Here is a 14,238-nt window from a genome sequence, read left to right on the forward strand (position 1 = left end):
ATTTTTACGTTGGTTGCCGAAGACCTAACACAACCCTCCTCCTTTATCCGGGCTTGGGACCGGCTATGTACCGCAAGTGTAACATAGGCGGAGTTTTTTCACAACAAAAATAATAAAAAAATTATGAACGAAAAAATATTAACCATCCTAATAATTTTTTGTATTTTTATTCATATTTTAATTATAAACATAAATATAATTTAATTATATTATTTATGAAATGTGACTACAGATGTAGATAAAATTTAGTTATATTACTTATATATGGTTTCATTGTATTGTATTGCTTATAAAGTTATATTATAATTATGACAATAGAATTGTTTTTGTATTTTTATATGTGTGACTAATTGATGGTGTTAAAACATTACTCTTAATTATAAATAAGGTTTATAATTTAAAAAATCAAAGAGTCAATTAAAAAGATACGAAAAAATGATTGTTAAAATATTCTAACTCTTTAAAATAAAAATATACGAAATTCAATTAAAAATTATTTAAAATTTAAATTCAATAAAAATGTATATTCGATGTGTTTTGTATTAAATATATTTAATAACCTATTATATCATATTGGTTGAAATTAGTTTTTATAATGTTAATTTTTTAATAACACTTTATTAGAAAAAATCAACTTTTCAAAATTTTTTAAAAACTAATTAATATTATATATTTTTTGTTACATTACATCTTATTATAAAAAAATTATTTATTTCTAATGCTTACATTAAACTAAAAATAAAATTTAAATTAGTAAATTTTAATCTATAATATAATAATAATATAGTAATTATTTTATATATTATATGAATAAAAATTAATTATTTTTTTATTTATAAAAATTTTAAGAGCTTGTTATATATATATTGATGAATTATATATATATTGATGAATGTGATATATTTTTTATGTAAATAATTTTTTTAAAAAATCTAATAGTTAATCTATTACCTTTTTTGTTATAGTCCAAATTAAATGCTTTTTATTGTTTTTGAAAAGAAAATATTTTAAAAAATTTAATAATATGTGATGAGGAACACCAAATAAATTATACAGAAACTAATTAAAACACAACATAAAAATATCTTTAAAAAAAGACGTTTTAAGCGTCTTTATCACCTTCTATTTGAAAAGGAGTATACTTTGTTGTTATGTCGCTATTTTCTCCCATTATCCATGTTAACTTTTCTTTTTCAAATTGCAATTAATCAGCCATGCTTTCTGTAGTCTTTTTCTAATTCTTAAGATACTTATGATTTTCTAGCCCAGTGCCTTATATGACTTTTCTTCGTGTACTTTTTTATTTATTTGTTGTCTCTTAAAGTGTATAGGTTGAAAGACACGTTTGCATGTAATTATATTCATTTTCCTCTCCATCAAAGTTAAAACCATTAGACTAGGAGTTTCATTTCTTTATAATATTATATACTCTAAAATTGATTAAACCTGCCAAAAATATTTAAAGAAAACATCAGTATTATTTACTGCTTAAAAGTATTTCTTTATATTTAGAATTAAATATTTGATGTAAAGTGAAACTATATAGAGCGCCAAGCACGCAATTGGATCGATGGTTACTACAATATATAACATTATTGGTGGATGGTTGGTACAACTGACTCAAGCGAGACAAAATGTAGAAGAAAATTAGCTTCATTCAATAATCACAAATAATAAGTTTTTTTTTTCCTCTCTAAATGTAGGTATTGGAGACATGGAGCTGTCCCGTCGCCCTCATCAATTCACCATCATCATCATTGTAGATATCATTCATGTAAAAAGAAAGTTGTATTATTCCTACTCATGATCAGCTGGAAATAAATAGGAACTATGCCAACTCTAACACTATCTCTAACTTTACTGACAGCTTTATAACAAATTCCAATCTTATCTACTTTTAATTCACCGGAATCTGACCTTATCTATGGATTATAAAAAAAAAAAAGAAAAAAATACACAATAATTTGATGATTATATAAATAAAAAATTTAACACAAACAATACAATTACCCACATATATAATTAATTTAACACAAACAATACAATTACATACATATATAATTAGTTTTTATATAAATAAAAATATTAAAATTTTATTTTAGTAATTAAAATTTTTTTATAAGAATAAAAGGTTTTTTTGTTTAGTCTCAATCAGCTGTATCTTATTTGATTCTGTAGATTAACTCATTCTGCATTTAATCTTATTCATAGTGGATCGAATTGACAACCCTACTTAATCGAACCCTACTTAATCGAGTTGGATATTCGTTACGAATAAGATTAGTGCTGCCATTGCTAGTTTATACTATATGAGTAATATTTAACATGTGTTTTTATATTTTTAATTATTAATTTTAATTATATATATTATATATACACTTTACTTTCCATCAATTATTTTAAAAGAATACAAAACTAATGCATAAGAACAAATTAAAATATCCAAACAATAAGAAAGAAATATTCAAACAATTATGTATTGTATATAAAAAATGTTATATGCACACTGTAAATTAGTCACTACTAAATCAGTCTATATATTTCTGTATAAATATGTATATATATTATTTAATTTATCTTTATATATATTTTATATCAACAATTAATATGTAGTTGATTTTTTGTACTACAAAAATATAATGTGTATTAAAATTAGTCATTATATATTTAGGTATAAATATATATGTAATTTTACTCATTTTTAATATGTATTTTGTATTTTAAAATATATTTTTTGCTGATAATTAATTTTAGTAATTAAAATTAGTATACACCTAATATAAATTTTATTATTTTTATAAATTACAAGAAACTTGACAATCAACATCATTTATATATACATATGAAAGATATCAAAATTACTCATCCACACACAATAATAATAATAATAATAATAATAATAATAATAATAATAATAATAAGGAACTCAAAGTCACTATGGAGACCTGAGAATCCACTACTGATCTTCGTTCTTACTAGGTAAAGAGAACAAGTTTCAAACACGAGGAATATATAATTGACCACTCATGTGATACAAAATGTTGTTTGTTAACACATAATACAATTTATATTAATAATGGCAAATCATGTTTAGTAAGGAGAAGAAAGTGCTTCACTTCTAGAGATTATTAGGAATGGGTAATAATCAACGTGGCTAGCTCGCTCTAAGTAAATGCAATTATGACGACCAGGATCACTTATAATTTATTTTAGATGTATCTTAATTAGGCATACATCAACACGCTCACAATCATATATACAGTTTCACCTTCAAAAAATTCAATTACGATAACTACTATAAAAAAAAAGGAATGTGATTGAATTTAGTTAGAACTTATTAGATATTGTGTAAAAACAGCACAAATGGCCTAAGGGAATATACCTCTATCAGGGTTTATATATAAGCCAAAAAAGTATTGGATATATATCCATTGAGCGAGTTTAGATTGTAGCTAAAGTTAGATGGTTCTGGAACTGTATGGACACGACGTGCTGTTTTGTTAGATGGTTCTGGATCTGTCCTTCTATCGAGATCATCATCGCCTTCAGCTTCATTGGAGAAGACAGTTATGAAAATAAGGCGGTTAGGGCACCAATTGGAAATTTTGATTTTCATAGTGTTTTTAATTTTTCTTCAGGTTAGATAATTATTTTAATAATTAATAATGATAAGTAATTACGGAGCTATCACTATTTGTCAAATTATCTCTTCCATTATCCTATTTATCATTTTACGTTAACGGTAATGAAATTAATTTACAGTTAGTTATTTTTGTCAAAATTAGAATTAATGTATTATCATTCACGTATTTTAAAATTATTTTTGTGATTGTCAAAATTTTTTGGGTAGCATTTGGATGATTTACTCTTTATACTTTTTTCGTCGGTTGTCCGGAATTATTAGCTTTTGCTTTATATAACATGTAAGGAGTCATGCTTTCTATTTTCTTTTTCTTATTCTCATGGCTTTTAATTTAATTTCATTTTGTAGTTCTAATCATGACTTTTTTTCTTATAGTGCTCTTCATTTGTTATTGTCATATTCTTATTGTGCTTTTTTCTTATAACAGTACGTTTGCACATGTGATTATCATATTCCTTTTCCCCTTCGAAAGCAGCATCTACTTCCAAAAACAAGGAAACCATTGGTCCCCATACTCCTGAAATTTCATTTTCTAACCTCAAAAAATAAATAATCATCAAGTATATGTAGAGTCAATCTCTCTCTTTTATCATGAAAAGTAAATACAATAACACAGAATAAAATATTATTTTTATCTATAATATTTAAATTAAATTTTAAAATTATTTTTAATATTTTAAATATTTTATTTAAGCTTCTAATATTTTAAAATTATTACAATATTATTTTATCGTCAATTTTATAACAGAGATTCACACATAGACGTTATAATCTACGGTGAGAAAATAATCTCATATTATCAATAGTTAAAAAATAAAAAATTAAATAAATAAAAAATAACATTAATAACAAAACTGAGTAAAAATGACAATACTATTTAAATTTGCAGATACTCATTCCATTCTTACCCACTTGGAGTGGATATTTGCGGGTTTTTAGCGGAGCGGGTTCTTGGGAGGGGTGGGGCAAGTCAGGTTTAGGTAATACCTGATTAATAATATATGTAAAATAATTAGTAAATGATTAATAATATTGTATCACATTTAAATTTTTACTTTAATTGATGTTATGTATACGGTGATAGTTATATAAATTTTGAAATTTAATTTTATTTATATTTTAATAACTATAGAGATAAACAAGAATAGGATGAGTACCTACAAAAACGGAGTAGAGTTTAATTTTTTACTACTTATGAGTAAAAACAACACGAAATTTATGCAAATTATTGTAGAGTCAAAGGAAATTTTAAACAGTATAGGTACTTCGTGTCAAATTCTATATATAGAAAGATATTATTAAAGGTTTAATTATTCTGTCAGTTTTTATAGTTTTATTGAATTTTCAATTAGATTCTTATATTTTTTATCTTTTTGATTGAGTTTCTATATCATATCTGATTTTGTAATTAAGTTCCTATCTTGATAAAATGTTGGAATTAATAAAATATTCTATTAAATAAAATTAGTATACCTAACACTTAACTGTACTGAATATTCTGTATAGTTTAATAAAATACTCTATTAATTTTAACGTTTTTGTTACAGTAAAGATTTAGTTACAAAATTTGATATGGTATAGGACCCAATTAACAAAAAAGTATAAAAACCTAATTAAAAATTTAATAAAATTATAAAAAATAATAGAATAATTAAACCATTATTAAATAGGAAAAATATAAATAGAAAATAAAAATATTAAATAATGTGAATAATGGAGCATAACTTCTTAAATAACACCAAAGAATTTTTATACTTTCTTCTATTATGTATGCTATTGGAAAAATGGATGTCTCGTCATTCTACATGCAAAGAAATTTGAAACAAATTAAATTAAAATCATTCTTGTATGAAGAGACAACCACATTGAAAGAAATATGTTTAATTTTTGTAATTTATTTCTTGTTGTTATTTAAAATTTATGATCTCATCATCATATATAGTATGATACAAGTTCTAAATAAGTTAAAAGGAAAAAGTCATCCTATATGTTGTTATATATTCATTATTGTCATGTAACTATTCATTTTTAAAGTTTAAGTTTATAGAAAGAGATAATATAAATGATTATATCTCTAATATACCTCTTTAAGTAAAAAATTTTTTGGATTTATTTTAATTTTTTGCAAAGATTTTTTTTATTTGTCTTATGTTATTTTTTTTCATTTTTAGAATTCACCAATACAAAAATTGAGATTCAATTAAAATATCATTAATATAATAACAACGCCAATTAAGATTCAATTAAAATAAATAATAAATAATTTTAAAGATTAAAATCAAGGTTTATCTAACTCTCCCTAAGACCTAATTCATATTTATCAAATTTTCGTTCAACGGGAATGGATCGGGTACCTGAAACCTTAACCCTAATTCAGTTGCATGATTTAGCTTGGTCAATTATTTTAGTTTTGCGTGATTAACCGGGTCTTAATGAAACCATATCAGATCTGATCAATACCAATCGGTTTCAGATTGGGTCTTCGAGCCAGACCTCAGATTAGGAGCACTCCTACATTTTTTTATTGAAAATGAAAAAAACAAATTTAAACAAGCTACTCATTTAGTCTGGAAATACACCGTTTAACTTGCTATGTCTGCGGCTTAATCAGACTCAATTCATTTAACATTTTGTTTTTTCGGATCTAATTTTAAAGACAAAAATCTATTTATTAGAGCTAGACAAATAGAATGATACGACAAATTTATCCCATTCTTACTGTTCTAATCTCGTTAACTATTAATTAAGTGGTAATTGATTAATGTTGATAATCTAACATATAAATGGATCCCCTTTTGTGAAAAATATCTTGGAACGTATATGTTATCGATATAAACATGTGTGTGTACATATAGCATTTAGCATATAATAGGCATGACGAAAATTGGATATTCGGATGCCAAGTTAAAAAAGGTGTATACTTTGTCTCTCGCTATTTTCCCCCCATTATCCATATGATAACTTTTTCTTTTTTAAACTGAATGAGGCATACTTTCTCTTCTCTTTTTCTTTTCTTCACACTTTTCATTTCCTAGCTCAGGTCTATGACTTTTCTTCAAGTGCTTTTTATTTGTTATCTTTAAGAGTGTAGTTTAATTTGAAAGATATATTTGCGTGTAATTATCTTTTTTTCTCTCCATCCAAAATAAAAACCATTAGACTAGGCGTTTCATTTCGTTCTATTTATTAAGGGTAAAGATTTTAAATGGTCTAAAAAAAAGATTGATTCTAGAATACTTTTTAAATTGTTGTTTTGGCTGGGAAATGAAAAATCCTAAGAATTTTTAGCTATATGTCTTGATTTAATTATTCAGTGCAATGTCATTAACATTTAGTCTCCACTTCAATAATAATGAGATTTTACTATAATTTTAAAACAACTATAAGCACATGCAATTCTAAAAAATTTCACCTAATCCACCTAAAAATCATCTAAGCTTTTCACTAAACTTTTTAACACTAAGTTCACCTAATCTAGCTTTTACACTAAGTGTTCTCTTAATTTAGCAAAAAGAAATAAAGAATCATCCAGATTCATCATCTCAGAAAACAAAATTACATCAAAAATATATAAATGACTTTTTTTTTTAATTTATCTCTCTTACCTTTTCTCACTTGCTTTTTTCAAATGCCTCATATATTGTTCTTTTCTTTTAATGTATAGAAAGATAAAAAAAAATATGATATTCAATCAAAGAATAATGAAGGAAAATAAGAATATGGTATGCTGTGAGTGATGCAACTGAGTGCTCTCTTTCTTAATTTCAAAATCTGGCTGAATATATCCCTCTTTATATAAGGAGTGTGGTTTCCAAAAATTGAATCTTTGCACCCTAAAAATCTGAACGTTGCAGCTGATCCATTAATATTGGAGAAGAATTTCCTCAAGCTGTGGTTGTACAACCTGCTGTCCTTGCACTCTCCTTGGTTGCCAAATGTGGAGCCATGATGCATTCATTGTCCTTGATACTATATGAAATCAGCACCATTCAAATTTCTTTTAGCTTCAAGTTTTGATCTTTTCTCTTGAAATGGTCCGATGCTTTTGCGCTGAAAACTTGCCAAAATGATGGACTAAGTGTGCAAACGCTGATTTGCTTTGTTTGTCCGTAATAAAAACTAATCAGCAAAGCTTGTCCATAATGCATAGACTAATCTGCAGTTTTGCAACTCTTATTGGGCTATTTTTTGTTTCAACCATATTCCGTATATACTAAAATTAGTTATTAGTATAAAATACATATTAAAATATAAAATATATATTAAAAATAAATTAAATAATAAATGTATTTTTATATAAAAACATAAGTTCATTTTACTAACTAATTTTAATATTTTGACCAGCTCACCTGCGCATCACAAATCAATAAAAATGGACTTTTAAAGCCAAACAAAACAAAAAAAATTAATTGTTTCTTAAACTCAAGAAAGGATATAGTGTAAATGATAAGAAAGAATAGTTAGGAATTGCAGTTTTAATCAGTTACTGTGTGTGGCTAACTGCTATATGCGTTCTCTCTCTATATATATATATAAAGGAAAAATTTAAGGGATTAGCAATTTTATTGCATTTTGGCCAGCATGTAACCAGTAGAGAAAGGTGAGCCATTGGATGAAATCTCACACGAATCTCACACTATCAAATCATTATTGATGACTAGTTGATAACTACCAATCACAAATGTTGCTGGCCTCTAGCCTTGCTCATATATAAAAGCTGCTCTAGAGCTGCAATGTATACATGCATATACAATACTACACATTTCGTCTAATACAAGTAATTTAGTATTGATTCATTTATTGTTCTGTTCTGGGTTTTATTAAAGTATCAGTTCTTGATTTTTTTTTCAAGAGCAACGCGATGAAGAATGATCGAGGTGATGAGCTTCTTAGCGCGACTAGTGGTCAAGAACGAGGAGGCAACAGAGAATGTTGGTCAGTGGCAAGACAGCGAGGCGACAATGATGAAGAAAGGCAACGAGATCAGAGGAAGAGGTCTGAGAAGAGGTGAACATTTGTGGTGTTCATTGGTGGTGTTTACTGATAACCAAAAGCGAGGTTTGAGAAGCGAAAAGAGAGATGGAATCATGGAAGTGAGGAAGATGCACAACGCCGAAAGAGAGGAGAAAATTTTTAGAATTAGGATTTCCGAACTTAGCTATATATTATTTATTTATGGTGATTTCTTCTAAATCCATGATAATTTTGTGGGTGATTTATCCTTGTTTAAGTGTTACTATCACAACCATTAATCAAGAAAAATTTTTAAAAGTACATTAATTGATGAAGTGTAAAAGTTAAAGCTCATAATAAACTTATAGCATAAATATTCCACATCTTACCGTATGAATAATTGTTATATATAGATACTGTATAATGTGAGTGAATTAAGATGGATTTAAAGATGGATTTTTTTTTTACTTTCATGTTTTTTTTTAGTCCAACCTATAAAGAGTAAAGCTTAAAAATTAAGTCTAATAGTTATGCAGTAGTAAGGGACGTAGAAGCTAGAATCTAACCAGTTAGAATCTAACCACTCTTTAAATTTTTAAATATTATAATCTTAAATTAGTCAATTAATTTTATAATTTTTCTCTTAAATTAGATTATTTTATAATTTCAATTTTGATATGATTTCAAATTTTATATGTTTAATTTATCCTTTTAATTTTATCTAAATTTTTAAAGGTTAATAATTAAATTAGTCCTTTAAAGATGAGATGTTTTTTAAATTCGTCTCTGAAAAATTTTATCAATATAACGGGCCTTTTAAAAATTATGAATGAATTATATTTGTTCTTTAGTTAATCTATTAACAAATTTCTCTCAATTATTGATGATATGAAATGTTAATGATAACATACATAACACCTAACATATCTAATTAGACGTTGACCAAATATATTTATAAAAATCTATTAATTTAATACTTCGATCATATTGGAAATAGGATTTATGTTTGGAAAAAAGAATTAAATTAATATATTTTCATAAACATATTGAATAGTATTCAATTAGACATGTCAAGTATTATGTATATTGTCAATTAACGTTTTACAAACCTCAATCATTAACAGAAATTATTAATAGTGTGACCGAAAAATAAATATATTTAATTTTTAATTTTTAATAAATTAATTTGATTAAAAAAGTTTTTAAGAATGAATTTAATTATTAACCCAAATTCTTAATTTTTTCTACCTTAACGACAATGTTAAAAGATTTAGGGTGGATTTAAGTAAATCTTCCAAGTAACTTACTAAAATGACTTTGAAAATATAATTTTTAAAAGTTGTAATAGTTATATTTGGTAAATAAAAATATTATAATAAACATTAATGTAAGAATTAAATTTGACTATTAATTAATATAGAGTTATATTTGATATTTTAATTTTAATAAATACAAATTAACTTTAAAAAACTTTTTAGAATACATATACGTTATGTGGTATAATGTAAATAATATAGAATACAATGTAGTATGAAAACATTTAATGAATCAATTAATAAACTTTAAAAATTTTTCTTGATCAATGGCTATAATGGTAACACCTAAGCAAGGGTAAATCACCCATAAAATTGTCATGGATTTGAAAAAAATTACCTTTATTTATTTGTTTATTTAGTGTGTAAATGTATGGATTGAATCAACGTATATAAATACAAAATTTGTAATTCGATCTTATTAAAGTGCAGATTTAATATTATTCGATTAGATAATTATGCGAATCAAATGATATCAATAAATTACGAATTTAATATGAACAAATATATATTGTAGATCGCGAATATTATTTGTTCTATGTTCATCTCTAAATATAACATATATCAACATAGATATTAACTAGCACCTTCATATAAAAATTACTTACGACCAGTGAACAATTTTCCTTAGTTTTCCTTTTTAATATTAGTAAACTCTTGAACTCTGTTACTTTATATATCATTAAAAATATATATTTTTTCTCTTTCAATATGAATATTTTTCCTTTAAGGCTTTAACAAATTAAAACTGAGCCTTTTTTAAAATAAACTTAAAACAACCCAAAAGTACTAAAGTAGTAGCTATGTAATAAGGACAGGAGAGTAGGAGACCCGGTATGCTATATATAAGCATACTTGCCAAGCAATTTCCAAAGACTACTTGTGAAAACATGGGCAACTTGAGGTTTTACCTTAAACTTATAGTTTCAACATTTCTTCTTTTCGTTCTCTTGCCGGAAGTTGTTCATGGCAGCAAAAAGGCAAGCTGTTTCTTTTAATTTATTGCTTAATGCTTAGTAATTTCGAAGAATTCTCATATTTTGAAATTTTGGACTTTGATTTTTTTGCTCGCTGTTTTCCTGAACTTCCCCACATTGCTTTCTAATTTTCTATGGTCCTGGCTATACTGGATCGCATTTCACAATTGATGATCTTCTCTTGCTCTCTGTTTTACAGTGCTATATTGTATACTTGGGAGCACATACTCATGGTCCAAGCCCCACTTCAGTAGACTTTGAAGCTGCCACATATTCTCATTACGATTTGCTATCTTCAGTTCTCGAAAGGTATAAATAATTTTAGTTTTCAAGTGAATGATATAGTCCTCCTGAAAAAATTATAGGACAAATTACTAAAATAGTACCTAAAAATTTATATTACTAACAAAAGTAAGTAAAGAAATATGAACGACAAATATGAGCAATACTTACATACAGAACAAATATATACATAGCATACAAAGTGTTGGCATCATATTGGTGATAAAATTATATTTTATAAAAAAAAAAGGTGATGAAATGCATAAAACTTATCATTCATTCTTGCTCTCTCTATATTCACTGCACAGTTTCATTGTGAAAGTAGACACCATTAAATATATATGAATAATGTTACATTAACAATAAATATTATTATTTTTAGTTAGTACTTTAATAATATATAAGTTTTTCACATAATAAGAAAAATATATTTTGTATTTATATTTATTAGAATTTATACACATAATTTAATATAGTTTGTACTTATATTTTTTTAAAATTTTATACACATAAATTAATAAAATTTATTTATTAAAAATAATTTAATGTTTAGGTTAGTCAAATAATGATAAAAAATACTAAAAAAATGTTGACGCTTAAGAGTTTTTTAATATATATTTTAAATTTTTTTTTATAAAGATCAAATTTGATCCAATTTTTTTGTATGAATTATTAGAAAAATAAAGTTTTTTTATCTTTAAAATTTAATAATTTTATGTCAAATAAATATTTTATAAAATTATTGTGAATGACCAAATCCTTTTGATAAAAAAATTCTAAACATAAAATTTTATTCTAATTTTTTGTGTATACTTTTTAAATAGTTAATCGACACAAATTCAAATGAAATATATAAATCGTTTGTTAAATATGTTATCATTTATTAAAAATATAGTATTATTAATTTTTTTGTTAAATTTTTAATTCATTCAAAATTTTATTTATTGATATATTTTTAAGAAGAAAAAGTATAGGTAAACAATGAAAAATACTAAACAATGTGAACAATGGATATATCGGATGTTCATTTTACCAAGTGTACAGATGATTATTCTAATATTAAGATTTAGGTAGATAATTTAAAAGTGTAATATATTTTTATTTGATTGATAATTGTTCATATTATTTAAAAAAGTCATTAGTTACCTAACATAACTTTTTTAAGAATTATTTTTGTCAGCAATATCTTTTAATAGTTACTTTATGTGTTTTACATTTATTCGTCTATATAGGTTTTATGTCATTTGAAATTGATCCTCATTTAATTGTCTTTATGTTTCAAAATTATCTCTTTAGTTACTCTCTTATACACATAAATATCGTTGAATTATAATTCACATCCCACGAACTTTCTTTTCCCATTTCCGTTACTTCATTCTTTTATTTTTTTGAATTACATACATTTCAAAATAAAAAAATAGTTAATAAACTATAAATAAAAAGGAATATTTAATAACACTAACTGAGATACTTCTGAATTTGATATTTAGAATAAATATATGAACTATAAGTAATTTTTTGATACATGTACTACAAAAGAAAAATAATCAATTTTTATGGTCACAGAAAATAATTATTTAAGTAAAGTACTTTTGAAGAGTGATAACTATTATTTGAAAAGAAATATTTTTTATAATATTTGTATTCAACACTTATTCTTACTGACAGCAATTAACAAACGTTAATAAAAATTGGGTATTTTGTTGTAAGAATACTCATTAATTCTTACAATAAATGTTAGTTATATATGCCTTTTTAGTATCTATACTAAAATGGCCTCATAATTTCTCTTTCATTTTTTTTTCTTTATTTGATGCCAAAAAAAAAATTTCCAAATGAGTTCACATGACGAAACTGATTTAATTTGTCACAGCCATGAGAAAGCCAAAGAAGCCATGGTATACTCGTATAATAAGCACATCAATGGCTTTGCAGCGATGCTTGAGAAGGAAGAAGCAGCACATATTGCAAGTGAGAATGCTTTCGTCGTTATCATCATAATATCTGCTACCTAATATAATATCATAGTGTTTTCATTCGTTTTTTTTTTCCTAACCCTGCTATGCAATAATTATTTAACGGATAATGCAATCTCAAACTAAAATTAGGGTTTGAACATATATAAAACACATGCTAATGTTATTATTAATAAAAAAAATTTATTTTTTTATTTTAATAAATACACAATAAATATATTAAAAATTAAACTTTGTATTTTTTTAATGATATTAATTTAATTTGTGTTTTTATGACACATATTATCTAAATCTTTAAAATTATAAGTTAACCCAATGTTTCCCGGGCACAGAAAACCCGAGTGTGGTGTCTGTGTTCTTGAGCAAAGAGCACAAATTGCATACGACCCGGTCGTGGGAATTTCTCGGACTAAACAGAAATGGAGGGAACTCAGCATGGCAAAAGGGAAGATTCGGTGAAAATACAATCATTGCTAACATTGACACAGGTAAGTGTGCCCAAGTGTAACTAACTAACTAACAAACACACAACATATCCAAATTGTTTTACACTGTGATTTCGCCTTGAACAGGAGTTTGGCCGGAATCGAGGAGTTTCAGTGACAAGGGATATGGCCCCGTTCCACCAAAATGGCGTGGAGAAAATGTGTGTGAGATAAGCAAAGTTGCCGGTTCCCGAAAAAATGTTTGCAACAGGAAGCTAATTGGAGCAAGATTCTTTGCCGATGGTTTTGAGGCGTATAACGGCAAGCTTAACTCAAAGCTACGTACAGCACGTGACTTTGTAGGGCACGGTACCCACACACTAGCAATTGCAGGTGGGAATTTTGTTTCAGGGGCACATGTATTTGCGGTTGGGAATGGAACTGCAAAGGGAGGATCTCCAAGAGCCAGAGTTGCAGTATACAAAGTGTGTTGGTCTCTAACTGATTCCGCCGATTGCTATGGTGCGGACGTTTTGGCGGCAATAGACCAAGCCATAAGTGATGGTGTTGATATCATCTCCCTCTCTCTTGCTGGCGGCCAGCATGTAGTCCACCCTGACGATATATTCTCCGATGTGGTATCCATAGGGGCTTTCCATGCCACCGCTA

The 14,238-nt window shown here is 25.8% G+C and overlaps 1 protein-coding gene across 1 annotated transcript in view; it reads left to right on the forward strand.

Annotated features, from left to right (window-relative positions):
* Nucleotides 1-10,789: 10,789 nt before the first annotated feature.
* LOC107486057 (subtilisin-like protease Glyma18g48580) overlaps nucleotides 10,790-14,238 on the forward strand; it is a gene marked incomplete in the record, with an annotated part of 7,571 nt that continues 4,122 nt past the window's right edge. Inside the window, 5 exon segments of the mRNA XM_016106597.3 lie at nucleotides 10,790-10,889; nucleotides 11,086-11,195; nucleotides 13,042-13,139; nucleotides 13,477-13,632; nucleotides 13,717-14,238. Of these exon segments, the coding sequence (XP_015962083.1) occupies nucleotides 10,800-10,889; nucleotides 11,086-11,195; nucleotides 13,042-13,139; nucleotides 13,477-13,632; nucleotides 13,717-14,238 (976 nt within the window).

This window comes from Arachis duranensis, chromosome 4, assembly GCF_000817695.3.
Source record: "Arachis duranensis cultivar V14167 chromosome 4, aradu.V14167.gnm2.J7QH, whole genome shotgun sequence".
NCBI lineage: Eukaryota > Viridiplantae > Streptophyta > Magnoliopsida > Fabales > Fabaceae > Arachis > Arachis duranensis.